The 12,875-nt window shown below is 42.6% G+C and overlaps 1 protein-coding gene across 3 annotated transcripts in view; it reads left to right on the top strand.

The window, feature by feature from the left end:
• MRPS18A (mitochondrial ribosomal protein S18A) overlaps nt 1-11,895 on the top strand; it is a 30,458-nt gene extending 18,563 nt beyond the window's left edge. For all 3 annotated transcript variants that reach the window (XM_083732851.1, XM_083732850.1, XM_083732852.1), the window contains 3 exons: nt 335-458; nt 1,515-1,587; nt 11,477-11,895. In XM_083732851.1, the coding sequence (XP_083588977.1) occupies nt 335-458; nt 1,515-1,587; nt 11,477-11,621 (342 nt within the window). In that variant the 3' untranslated portion in view covers nt 11,622-11,895. The remainder of the gene's footprint in view (nt 1-334; nt 459-1,514; nt 1,588-11,476) is intronic.
• The last annotated feature ends 980 nt before the right edge of the window (nt 11,896-12,875 follow it).

Below are 12,875 nucleotides of genomic sequence, written 5' to 3'. Positions count from 1 at the left end.
CCAATTTGTAACTGACATGGGCATGCTCAGGCTCAGATTATTTTATGATTCCTCTTTTGCAGTGTTACTTGCACTACTGAAATGACACTGTCTTTCCCTTTTTCCATCCTCTGCATTCCATGGCAAGTTAGAGGGAGTGGTTTTTAGTCCAGTAGATAGAGCAAAGCGCCTTGGAAACGCCTGATAGTGTTGTAGGAGCTGTTTGTGCAGAAACATCAAAGACTGCTAATCTCTCTTGCTTTTCGGAAGCTTTGGCTCAAACATCACTTTGCAGGTATTATGTCATTCATGCTCTGGTGTTGATTGGGTTTTTCCCTTCTCTTTGCTTCTAAAGGATGTTTTATTGCTCAGTCAATTCATAACCTCTGAAGGAAGGATGCTGCCCAGGAGAGTCACAGGCCTCTGTACGGAAGAGCACAGAAAGGTTGAAGTGTGTGTGAAAATGGCTCATCGAGCAGGTAACTCGTTTTGTTTGGGAGTTAACTTCAGTTTTTGAGGCTTCCTTGTGTTGGAATGCATTACATGCAAAAATACATACTGGGCTGCCAAAGATAACTGGGACTCAGCGACCCTATAATGTTATGATCAGAAGGATTTGCCCATCCTGGTTTCCTTGCTTCTTAAGAATGCTTCCCAGACTACTACTTTGCAGTGCCACAGAGTGTCAGTCCAACTACGATTTTCTGAGTAGTTAATGGCTACCTGTTACTGGTTAATTAAACCCTTCTTTTGATGCATATGACAACTCACAATGAGTTAGGCTAGCTAGGCAGCGGTGTAACATTGTAGAGCCCATTGATTGTTTGGATTTTGAATCCTGTTAGTGCTCCAGGTATAACAGAGCAAAACAGCAGCAGAGCTGCCAGGAGCCTCCCCACTGCCCCTCTTCTCCTGATGTTCTTTGACCTTAATACTAGGCAGGCTCCCATATGCTGTGTGTGAAATAAACCATTCAGGGGGACACAGAGGGAACAGACTCCTGTTTTCTATATTGGAATGTTGCCCAGTATGGCTAGAGATTTACCATCAGCAGCATTTTGATACATACAGGGAGTCTAGAAACCAGTTAGGTTGCAGTTATTTTGCAGTATGTCAAACAGATCTTTTTTTTGAGGAAAAAGAAAAACACTGCTACAGTGAGATGTTTTAGTTTTGGACTAAGAGAGAAACTTGAAAATTCTGGTCAGTTTTGGTGACGTACTTTGGTGAATAGATGGAATCTGAGTGAGGTATCTATGAATAAATGCGTTAGTGACTTTTTTGCTATGGCAACTCAAAGCAACTTACAATATTTTAAGCAAAAACAAACACATACATACATTAAAACTAGCATTTTAAAAATATAATTCTATTTAAATAATAATAATATTTTGGAGATTAGTATGTAACGTAGAATAGCCTATGGCATCCCACTCTGGGGTGGGTGTGTATGTACTTTAGCTGTGATCTTATGCATACATTTTCTACTCAAACTGACATCTCAATCTCTCCCCCTCCCTGACCCCAATTTTTAGGTTTGCTGCCAAATCATAAACCTAAACTTCCTGAAGGTTTTGTTCCAAAAAACAAGAAACCAAAGCTCAACAGGTCAGTTTTCCTCTGAAAACGGATGTTGTTGTTGTTTTCAGAATTAGAATGCATGGAGTGAAGGCCACAAACTTATTCATGAGCCAGACCTTATAATGTAACATCTCTCAAAATGGGGAGCAGACCTTTCTAGCCCTGGGGAGGAGAGAGTGCAAGCAGCCTCTTTATGCTATGTTGGTGATAACGTGACTGGATTTGTTGAATGAAAAGAGTGGAATTGCCAATTGCTGACTGGTGCAGGCCTGGTTGCCAAGTGCTTGAGGTGAACTGGAGCTGAGAAATGAGATATTGAGGGCTTAAGACATGGGCAGGGGATAATTTTGAGAAATGCTGCAGACAGGTTGATATTTCCATTCTTCTTTTTTTTTTTTTCACACGAACGAACCTGCTTATATTGACCTTGTAAAACGTGTGTGTGTGTGTGTGTGTGTGTGTGAGAGAGAGAGAGAGAGAGAGAGAGAGAGAGAAGGTGCCCTCTTTATCTTTCCTCCCTCTCCCATTAATTCTCTTGCCTACTGTCAACTTTGAAGGAGCTGAGTGCCATTTAAGAAAAATGGAGCTGGGGAAAACAGTCGCTGCCGTCTTCTGTGCTGGTGTGAGCTTTGAAATAGACAGGCTGTCTAGGTATTGGCAGTGGGTGGTGGACGGGACAGGAAGGAGGAGCTCATTAGATTTGTTGCCCTCTTTGTCCTGTGCCTGTTCCTCTTTTGTCTACAGTTTGTAGTTCACCCGCGGTTTGCCCTTCCTCTGTCGCACTCTTCCTTCTCCATCCTGCCCTCCCTCCTTGCCAAGCAGCCCCTGCCCCTTAATGGGGGAACTTAAACCCCCTGTTGCCTCTTTTGCTTTGCTCTGTGTTAAGAGGTGCTAATCCCCTATTTATGACCTCGCCTTCTGTTTCCATGGGGATGTCAAAGCAGTTTATGAAGTTCATATTAGCAAGCTGTGGGGTTACTAAAGGCCACAGGCACGTTGCTTGAGAAATCGGAGGCTCCAGGCTTTCAGCTCAAGATGCCTCTTGCAGTGTGGGCCTAGCCCTTGGTAGTCCATTTCTCTTAAGATGTTGTGCCATAGGCCAGTGTTTCTCTCTGAAGATCATGTTCTGTGCAAATATTGGGGAAGAGTCTTAAGTGTGGCACATGCCTGAGGTTTGAAAAGGAAGACTCCTGCTGCTCCACAGCTTTGCTTTCAGAATATCAAATCTGTATCTTGCAAGTTTCACACATTGATTTATTAACTCCGGGGTGACTCACTGCAGCTGTGAAATAATGCCTACTAGATGAAGGCAGGAAGTGATGAATTCTAGTCCCCTGCCCCCCTCCAAATTTGAATAGGCAAAAGGAGTAGTCGCTCTGTCTGGCATCACATCTACAACAACGTCAGTTTTGGTATCCCTGCTTCATCTCCTGTCCTTGCTTTCCTTTGCTTTTCCCACCACCCAGAAGGAATCTGGGGGAGATGGGGGTGAGTGGCGAGCTCAAGGAGAAAGCCAGAAATGGATCTGGCAACAGAGCCAGGCAGCCAGGGAGGAACAAGGGCTGATCTTTGAATGTGGAGAAGGCATTATTAGGGTGGGATAGTAAAGGAAAGTAGGTACTAATATTTAAGGGGGCTGCTTGGAGTTCTGCTTTTTAGGAATGCTACTCCAGTTCATCAGGGTATTGTCTCTGTCGGCTGGAGGTAGAAAATTCTGCATTTTTGGAGTCTTGCCATGTCTCAACCGCTACAGCAGTGTTGAGGGGTTTGGCTCTGTGCCTACCCCCACCTGTGCCTCCCACGTTGATCTCTGGAACAGCCAGTGATGCAAAGGACAGGAGACTTTTTAACCACTTCCTTTCTACAGCCCTAGGGGGGTTAGGTCATGACACTCTGTCCAAACTGCCATGTCCCATTTTCTTTAGAGCAGCTTCAAAAGAAGCAATTGTGTTTAAGGTACAGGCCCCAAGCTTGAAAGTTGCCGTGTTCAGCTCTGCCGCAGTCTTGTTTAAGTACCTCCAACTTCGGTGCTTCTTGCTTCCACCTGTAAGACTTACATAATTTGCAATGTCATAAATCACACTGTTTAAAAGGGGGGGAAGTGACAGGATCTTTGGTTGGAAATAGAGACACATTTTCCTGCTGTGAAGAAAGATCAATATTTTGGGGACTTTCGTTTTCTCTACTCCTCTTGGTCATCACCTCTGCCATTCCTGCCTTTGGGCTACTAAGTCTTGAAGTGCCATCTTTGAGCAATTGGGCAGACCACTGAAGGTCTTTAGTATAGGAGAAATAATGTTTTTTGCTTTGGAAACACCAGATCTCTTAGCTCAAGGCTTCCTTTAGCATAGCTTGTTCAGACTTTTCATTTTGCTTCCCTTCTCCAAACAAAAGACAAAGGAAACAAAAGATGGATACATCTGTTCCCTCCACAGGTGGCTTTGCCTCACACATTGAGCCTGTTCTGTCCATGGTGATCAAAGTAGCTCCTTGAAAATGCCGCAGGCTCCTCATGCTTACTTGAGTTAGCAAGCAGGTCCTTCATCTGAAATACCACCATAGAGTTCTGAATATTTCTCCAAGGAAGAATTGGAAAAGTGACAGAAAAGCTGTGCAGTGGCTCTGACTTGACTGATGGAGTCCCACTCGTTACAGCTTGACTAGATTGCCTTCACACAAACACAAGAAAATGACCTTGGATACTTTTCCAAAAGAGTGGTCTTATTGTGGTTCCATTAACACACTTTTAATATACAGGAATATATTTCCCAAAATAAAGTTAATTAAAGTTGAAAGGGGGTGAAGTAAGCAAATCCCTGATTAGTGTGTGTGTGTCCCACCCAATCATTCCCTTCAACAACACCCCCCAATGATCTCACCATACATTAAAACGAATTGACCCAGAAAGCTGTTTCCTTAATAAAATCGCCGCCCTGTGTCTGTTTCTACGGGGTCCTTATTTGCAATATGAACAAATTGTTCAGCAGGAAGATGCATTCGTGCTCCCTTTTCTTTATATGTAGTGAGAGAAGAAGGCATAAAAAGCTTAATCAGAAATAACAGTTCATGAGAAATGGTTGTCTAAAAACGTTATAAACTGTATATTGAACATGTTCAGATCTTGTGAGAGCAGCTTGCAGTGCTACCTGAAAAATATCAGAACTGAGAAACTTCTCCACTAGAGTTTGTGTGTCTCAGATCTTTTCTTTCATTCACACAAGCATTCAGAATTTTGCATCTTACCACCTCATAATAGGACAGGAAGAGGTTTTTTCTTTTCTTTTTTAATTTTCTCAGATTGGAAAGTCAGGCATACAGAGCGTGTGACTTCATGGGAAATTCTGCTTTACATGTAATGGTTAAATGGTTACTTTAACCTGAAGGCCACTTTCCATGCCCATTTCCCCCTCAAAATTCTTTTCATTGTTCCCCCTAAGCAAAGAGATAAGTAACCCATTGAGCTGTCTTTGTCTGGCCTGGTGCCCTGACTGTACAAAGGCTTGGAGTTCTCTCTCATGGGACAGTGGGAAGAAGCTGGCTGATATCAGATGGCACTGACCAACCAACTGGGCTTGGGGGTAAATGATCTGCTTGAAAACAAGAAAAATGATTCTGAAATGGAAAGGACCAAATGACAAAAAGTTCAGGCTGTATCTATAATGCAAGCTATATCGTTCAGGCACCAGCCCCCAAACCAGAACTCCCAAACCACACACATCTTGCAGCCAGATGCTCACAGAGAATTACCATCTACATGAAACCTCAGACTGAGGTCATTTAAAGTTTTGTAGTGAGATACCTTAAGTTTATTTTATATCACACCTTACTTCCAAAGAGCTCAGCATACAGCTCTGCTTCTCACTTTCATGGGGTTTGACAGTCTCCCTCACCATTCCCAATGCTGAGTGTTTAACCAGGCTCTGGAGACTGAGATGAGTCCAAGGTTTCCTCCAGTGAAGGTTGATGAATTCCATCCCCTCCCCAATCCAAAGTTGTGGCAGAAGCCTGAGATTGTTTTTGCTCTGCACTTGGCAGGTGCAAGTACACAGCAGTAACAAGCCTCTGCCTACCATCCTCAGCTCCAGGCTGGAGGGGACAGTGTGTCGGTTTGCACTATGGGCTCAGAGCATTCTCCCTATTACACACTTTCAGGAATGGAGGTAGAGCAAGCCAACACGCCTATAGCTCAGAGCTATAGATGGGAGGCAGAGGGATGAGGTTTCCCTCTGATCCCTACAAGTGCTCATCATCCCTTGATGGTGCTCTGGTGGCAAAAATGGATGAACCTAAAGTGTTGAGATTCAGGACTCACAAAAAGAAGGACTTCTTTGCACAACAAATCATTAACTACCTCAAGTTATAGTGATTGCCATCCACTTGAGCAACTTTAAAATGGATTGGGCAGATTCATGAAGGATAAAACTGACAATGGCTAGCCATGATGGCTCTGTACTACCTCCAGCATTGGAAATAGTATGCCTTTGGATACCAGTTTCTGGGAACATGAGTGGGGAGAGCGCTGTTGCGTTCATGTACTGCTTATGAGCTTGCAGTGAGTGACCAGATGCCTATGGCAACAGAATGCTGGACTGCCCTTCTCCTTTCATTGTTTGTCCCAGAATGGGAATGGCTAAGGTTAATAGCAAACTTTTTAAAAGATGTGATTTCTGTGTAGAAACTCCTATAGTTCCATAAACCAAATGTTAATATGTGCATTTGCACATTCCAAGGATTTCTATAAGTTTCTAGGTTAATGATTCCCAAACCTTTTTCTCCATAGACCAGTTGAAAATTGCTGAGAATCTTGACAGGCCACTTAGGGATTTTTTTTACCTGTTGTAGCAATTTTAATGCACTGTGATAGGTGCTTTATGGTTTTAAATTGTATTTTTACAGACAGGCTGTGGGTCACCTGAATGAAAGCTCAAACCACCAGTGGTTCACAAATCGCAGTTTAGGAACCGCTGTTCTCGGCCCCTGAAACTGTTTTTGTTGTGTTCATCTACGTTGGTGCAGACCAACTATATGTTAATGCCATTATAATGTTTCAAGCCTTGTTGAACCATTCATAAAAATTGGCACGGGGGGGGGCGCGGGGTTAGACACTTTTGTATCAGAATCAATTTGGCAAGCATTAGCATGCTTTCACATGTTTATGCTCTTGAGTTTAGACATAGTATCTGATCAGTTGTAGTTGTATTATGATGGGCGTATAACTGAGATATGGTGACTGGTCCAAGAATAGCCTGTGAGCTTCATAGGCAAGTGGAAGTTTGAACCCTGGTCTTCCAGGTCTTAGTCCAACATTCTAACAATTGTTGCCTATCTATTTTACTTGCATGAAGTTAAATTCATAATTGCTGTAGATGGTAAAAGTAATACTCATTGTATCAGTGGATGTACTAAGACCATATTTGTATCTTGTGCTGTGCTTCTCTGAAAACAATAGAAAGTAATTGCAGCATGCTTTTTGAAGGTCAATGGATGCTGGACAATTTAGGATCAACAGGATCACAATCTTGACTACTGTCATTGATATTTATTTATTTATTTATACATACATACATACATACATACATACATACCCCACCCATCTGTTTGGGTTTCCCCAGCCACTCTGGGCAGCTCCCAACAGAATATTAAAAACACGATCAAACATTTAAAATTTCCCTAAGCAGAGTTGCCTTCAGATGTCTTCTAAAAGTCAGATACAGTGGTACCTCTAGTTACAAACTTAATTTGTTCTAGAGGCCCGTTCTTAACCTGAAACTGTTCTTAACTAGAGACGGGCTTTCGCTAATGGGGCCTCTTGCTGTCGCAGCGCTGCCAGCACACGATTTCCCTTCTCGTCCTGGGGCAAAGTTCTCAACTTGAGGTAACCCTTCCAGGTTAGCAGAGTTTGAAACCTGAGGCGTTTGTAACTCAAGGTACCACTCTAGTTGTTTATTTCATTGACATCTGATGGGAGGGCCTTCCACAGGGCAGGCGCCACTACCGAGAAGGCCCTCTGCCTGGTTCCCTGTAACCTCACCTTTCCCTGTAGCAGGAAAAGCCTCACCTTGGGATTTTATCCAAAATTTATGCCCACAAGTATCAACCTGGATTTTTCTGGTGTTGCTTGGTTTAAACTTTTGAAAAGAAGAGATAAAGGAACTGTAGTATCTCTCTTATTGCCAAGTGTACCACTGATTACTGTTTTTGGAAATCAGGGACATGTGGAAACCCTATTCCTCTGCAGAAAATTAGTTTCACCAAAGTGAAATGGGGTTAGGCAAAGAGGGAATGTTTGGCGTAGCAGAGACTGCCTCCAGCCTGAGGGAAATGCTTGTTTTTCTCCCATGCCAAATCATCAATGTTAAAAGGAGTAAATAAACAGGGGCATTTTTTAGTTTTGGACAAAGCATGTTTGAAGTAGTAAAAGTAAAGTGTGTTCCGTGAAGGGCATATGTCCAAAAGTCTGTTTCAGCTAACAGTGAAAAGCCTCCAGTCGGCTTGCTGTTCACAAAAGAAGCCACAGGCCTGGACCAGAGAGTTGGATTAACCTGCTTAAGAAAAACAATAAAAGCTTTAAAAGTTGGCCTTTGCTAAATCCCTTTTCCTTCCCAGAATTGGAGTGTGTGCCTCCCAAGGCTCTAATTGAAAATGGAGGGATGTCTTAAGCTATTGACTTCAACATAACTACCTCTCATTGCTTGTGTGCCTCCAGATTTCCTCTTCCAGTGAGATCATTTATTATCAAACAGCTTCCTTTCCTCCATTAAATGCCTATAAAAGTTTGGCAGGTTACATTGGTATCCTCCTCAACTGTTAAAGTGAACAGGCAGTGTCTCCACTGGATTTTATTTATAATCCAGTGGAGAGCCAGTGTTGTGTAGTGGTTAGTGTATTGGGTTTATGACCATGGGAGATCAGGATTCAAATCCCCACTCAGCCATGAAGCTCACTGGGTGACCTTGGGCCAGTCACTCACTCTCAGCATAATCTACCTACGGGGTTGTTGCAGCAATAAATGGGAGAGAGAACTGCGTATGCCACCTTGAGTGCCTTTGGGGGAAATAAATTGATGTTTGGCCTTCAGGTAAAACCAATTTACCCACTTTCAATGAAATACCAGTAGAGCATTTCCAGAATGAACTAAGAGTTTTTAAATTTCAGTTGTCCTTCCTAGATTGACCCCACAGACCCAGCTTTCTCCTTTTCTGCCTAGAATTAAACACAAAGGCTGGTTTGAGTTAATGCGTTGGGCTGATTAAAAAAAATTTTTTTAATTGGTGCTCCTTTTGCATAAAATACTTCTGCTAATTCCTTGCCGCTGATCTTTTTGACTTGTACCAGAAGTGGCTTCTGCACTAATGGACCTGTAATACCAGCTACTGCCGTGTGCCGAGGATAGAGGGTTATTGCTGAGCTTCATTTTGGAAGCTGTTTTGTTTCTGAAGCTTGACAGTGTTGAATGCAGAATGCAGTCTGTTTTTTCACTTGGTTTGAAAAGCTCTTTGGGATCCTTTGTTGTGAAAAATGCTGGATTAATGTGAGAGGTTTTTGTATGTTCCATAACTGCTTGGTGTTGTTGAGATTTCATTACCATTTTACAGGCCCCCAATGCTTGCTCAGCACTTCACTGATCAAATAAATTACACTAGGATCTGCCCAGAGCACTTAACATCTAAATTTGCATGGTGCAACGAAGACAGGATGACCAAACCACAGGGATGGAGGGGGCATACTGGGGTCATAAGACCATGTTACTACTCACCAGAGAGTTGTGTGCTCAGCAGTGTTGCATTTTTTTCAGAGCAGAAGCAGATCTGGTCCAGTTTTGGACTGAGCCAAGGTCTAGTGGTGCAAATTACACTGTGGTCATGTTTTTAGTGCTTTAGTGCTCTTGCAAGACTACATAAGAACCTAGCCTGCTTCCTCTCCTCCCCCAATCCCAACTGCTTGCACTGAAGAACAGTAGTTCTCCACCACCATGCTGATAGACCAGCACCCCTAAACCATTTACAGAATGGCTTTCCTTGCTGTTTTGATGCATTTGGCTGATCTATTGATTAAGGAAGTATTCTGTATTTTATCAATGCAATTTTATTGTTGGCTTTCATGTTGTTTACCACCTTTTTAAAAGGTTGGTGGTATAGAATGTTTTGCAAATAAATAAATGACAATTGTGTTAATGTAGATTGAAAACCAAAATACTAGTTGCTTATGGTAAAAATGATCTCAACCACCATGTATTTGCAGCCTGAGAATGTGGGAAAGCTGCTTGAATGTATTTGGCTTGCCAATCAAGACTAATAAAAGCTAGCCAGAGGGTGGGTCCTGGGAGTGGTAAATGCCTCCTGAGTTGGTGTGTCAGGCTGTTTTAAATGGTTGGGCAGGGGTTGCTCCCTGCTTAAGAGGCCCTTTCTGCACCCTGAAGTGTTGGACAACTCACCCAGTTGCTAACATCCCCTTTTGTGGCAGGGTTCTGGAGACGGTGGTGGTGGTGGCTCAGCTTCACACATGCTTGGAGGACACATTTTCTAGACCCATTTCAGTCTGGATTGGATTCACAACTAGAATTAGTGCCAAGACTTTCTTGGTAGCCCTAACTGTTCACCTTTGTTGGGGAAGAGACAAGGGGAGTGCAACCCTGTTGATTCTCTTTGATCTCTCAGCAGCCTTTGATACAATTGACCTCTTGAAACAGCTCTGAGGGTTGGGCATTGGAGGCTCAGTATTACAGTAGTAATGTTCCATCCAGGACAATTTCCAATAGCAATGGGAGACTTCTGTTCTGGGGTCCAAAAGTTGTAAAGACATTCTGTTCTGGATAGGGTTACACTCCCCTTGAAAGAGTAAGTGGGGTACTCCTTGATCTACCTTTATACTTGGAGGCCAGGTGCTACAATGACTAGGAGTGCCTGCATTCAGCTATATGGCTGACTTACCAACTGTGTCCATTCCTGAGCAGAGAAAGCATGGCTGCAATAATCCACCCTTTGTTAACCTCCAGGTTTGGCTATTGCAATATACTTTATGTGGGACTGCCCTTGAAAATGGAGGCTGAAATTGGTGCAGAATGCTGCTTCCAGGGTGTTGACAGACACTGCCAACCAGACTCACATAACATCAGTTTTCGAGCTGCACCTCTTTGTTTTGCAGATTCTGTTTCCAACACTAGCAAATCAAACGGAATCCTACAAGAGCCTCACTATAGTCTCTTATAGGCATGTGTGAAAATACGTTCTCCTGCCAAATTCTTATTCCCAAGCAGAAAGAAAACTTAACCTAGTTTCTTAGGAAAATAGACTTAATTCCTTTGGAGACTCTCTAATGAATCTGGCCTATTATGTAGTTGTCTTGTGCCTGCAGCTTATGACTCTGTAGAGCTTGGGGTCTTCCCAAAAAGATGAAACGGGAGGAATACATTTGAAACTGGCCTTTGATGCAGTCAAAAAAACCTGACATCCAGCTATAGCCAGTCAGAATTGGAACCTGCCAGAGGCTTAAGTCAGTATCTGTGTCTATTTTAAATATTGAAATGGAGAAGAGGGTGAGTGATCATGATTCAGAAACACTGTACATGCCCCAAGCCGGTCTTGTATAACAACAGCTAGTAGGGAAGGGGAACAGGAGCTGCATTTATCCTGTCATAGGCTACACTGGTCCTTGCTGCCGAGTCAAGCAGCTCTGGGTATGTGCAGCTTCAGTAAGTTGCACCCACTGTCACAACTATGAGATGCAGCCCACTTGCTCCAAGATGTTCAGTTTCTTTTTGCCAAAAACCCATTAGAATAAGACACCAAGATTATTGCACTATGCTTCACAGTGCCCCAGCATTCACTCTTGTACAAATGAAACTGAGAACCCTTGGATGTCAGACCTTTTCTCAATTGTGAGTCACTCATGACACCTTTTCTGCTTCTCTTCACAGGTACCTTACCCGATACTCCATCAAATCTGTGCGGCCCATTTGGAACAAGGGACACAAGTGGTGCAAGGTTCCCATGCCTATATCGCACCCTATACTCCGTGATAATGTTACTTATGGGTCAAAACCTCTTCGTTTTAACCATTAGGATGGTATAGAGCTAGTGTTGACAGCAAATTACAATAGTTGTGGCTCAGTATTTGTCAATCCATTACAGGTATTTTTATGTCTGGTGCTCTGGAAAGAGCCAAATGAACATTTTTCCTCTGAAAGCATACAGGAATTTTCAGAAAAGAGGGAATTTAATGGCTAAGGAGAATTGTCATTTAACTGAAAGATAATGCGATAGATGTTGATTCAGGATAACAAAACTTTTATCTTCCTTTATTTAAATCCCAATTAAACTCTTGAGTCGACTCCTAGTGCTGTGTACTGTTTCAGTTCTTTGGGTAGCTTCTACCTCTTGCACACGTACAATAGAGAAATAATTTGTAACTCACTGCTCAAGTTGATTCCCCCCTTTCCGTAGTGATGTCCTTAATTGACATCAACAGCTGGTGTCTATTACTGCTCATGATGCTGATGGGAGGAAGACAAAGGAGAAAAAAATCCCATTGTCCTGTCTCTGCCCCCCCCCACACACAAAAAAAATCCTACAGGAGTGCATGTGTAAACTTAGGAAGAATATTTACCGCAAAGTAGTTCCCCACAGATGCAATAAATACACATTCAGCTTCAATCTTCTGATCAGTTATATAGGTCCACTTTAGCTTTGAGAGAAAAAACTTATGATTTTGAGGACAAAAATGAGATTAATATTTGTGAAACCAAAAGGAGATTCTGGGAACAGTACAGCCTGCAACCAGTATAGACAAAATCAAACAACTTTGCTCAGGTGTGATTATTATTATTTATTTGTATGCTACCTTTCATCTGTAGCCTATGATTTGCATACTTTTTGTCCTGTAAAATTTTGAATATTTCAAGGTGATGGGGTAGACTGGGGGAGTATTGCTATAGCCAGGTTGCTGGGAAACATGCACAAGGGAGCCTTAAATGGTGATTATGGGGGAAAGCCTGGATAGAAGTAAGGCAACTAGTATCACACAACTGTAGTTGTCACTTCCTCTAAAGGCTACCTGAGTTTCTATGCTGGGGAAATGCTCTGGGTCAAAAAAAATATGCTTAATTCTTTCTGCTGCTCAGCTCTAATGCTTGTTTTATTGCAGCCACTATTTTGAGGCACTGGCCAGCAATCTATTAGATCTACCAGCTCACAGTAATCCCTCCCTACCTGAACCTATTAACCAAAGTCATCAGACACAGCAACATTCCTAAAGGAGCCTCTAGAGAATGGTATTTTTGTAATGGCTTTTTTATGCTGCAAATGAAACCTAGAGAG

The sequence above is a fragment of the Podarcis gaigeae genome (genome assembly GCF_964106915.1).
Source record: "Podarcis gaigeae genome assembly, chromosome: 3".
Classification (NCBI taxonomy): Eukaryota; Metazoa; Chordata; class Lepidosauria; order Squamata; family Lacertidae; genus Podarcis; species Podarcis gaigeae.
The sequence above is the reverse complement of the archived record's forward strand: the minus strand, read 5'-3'. Positions and strand labels throughout refer to the sequence as shown.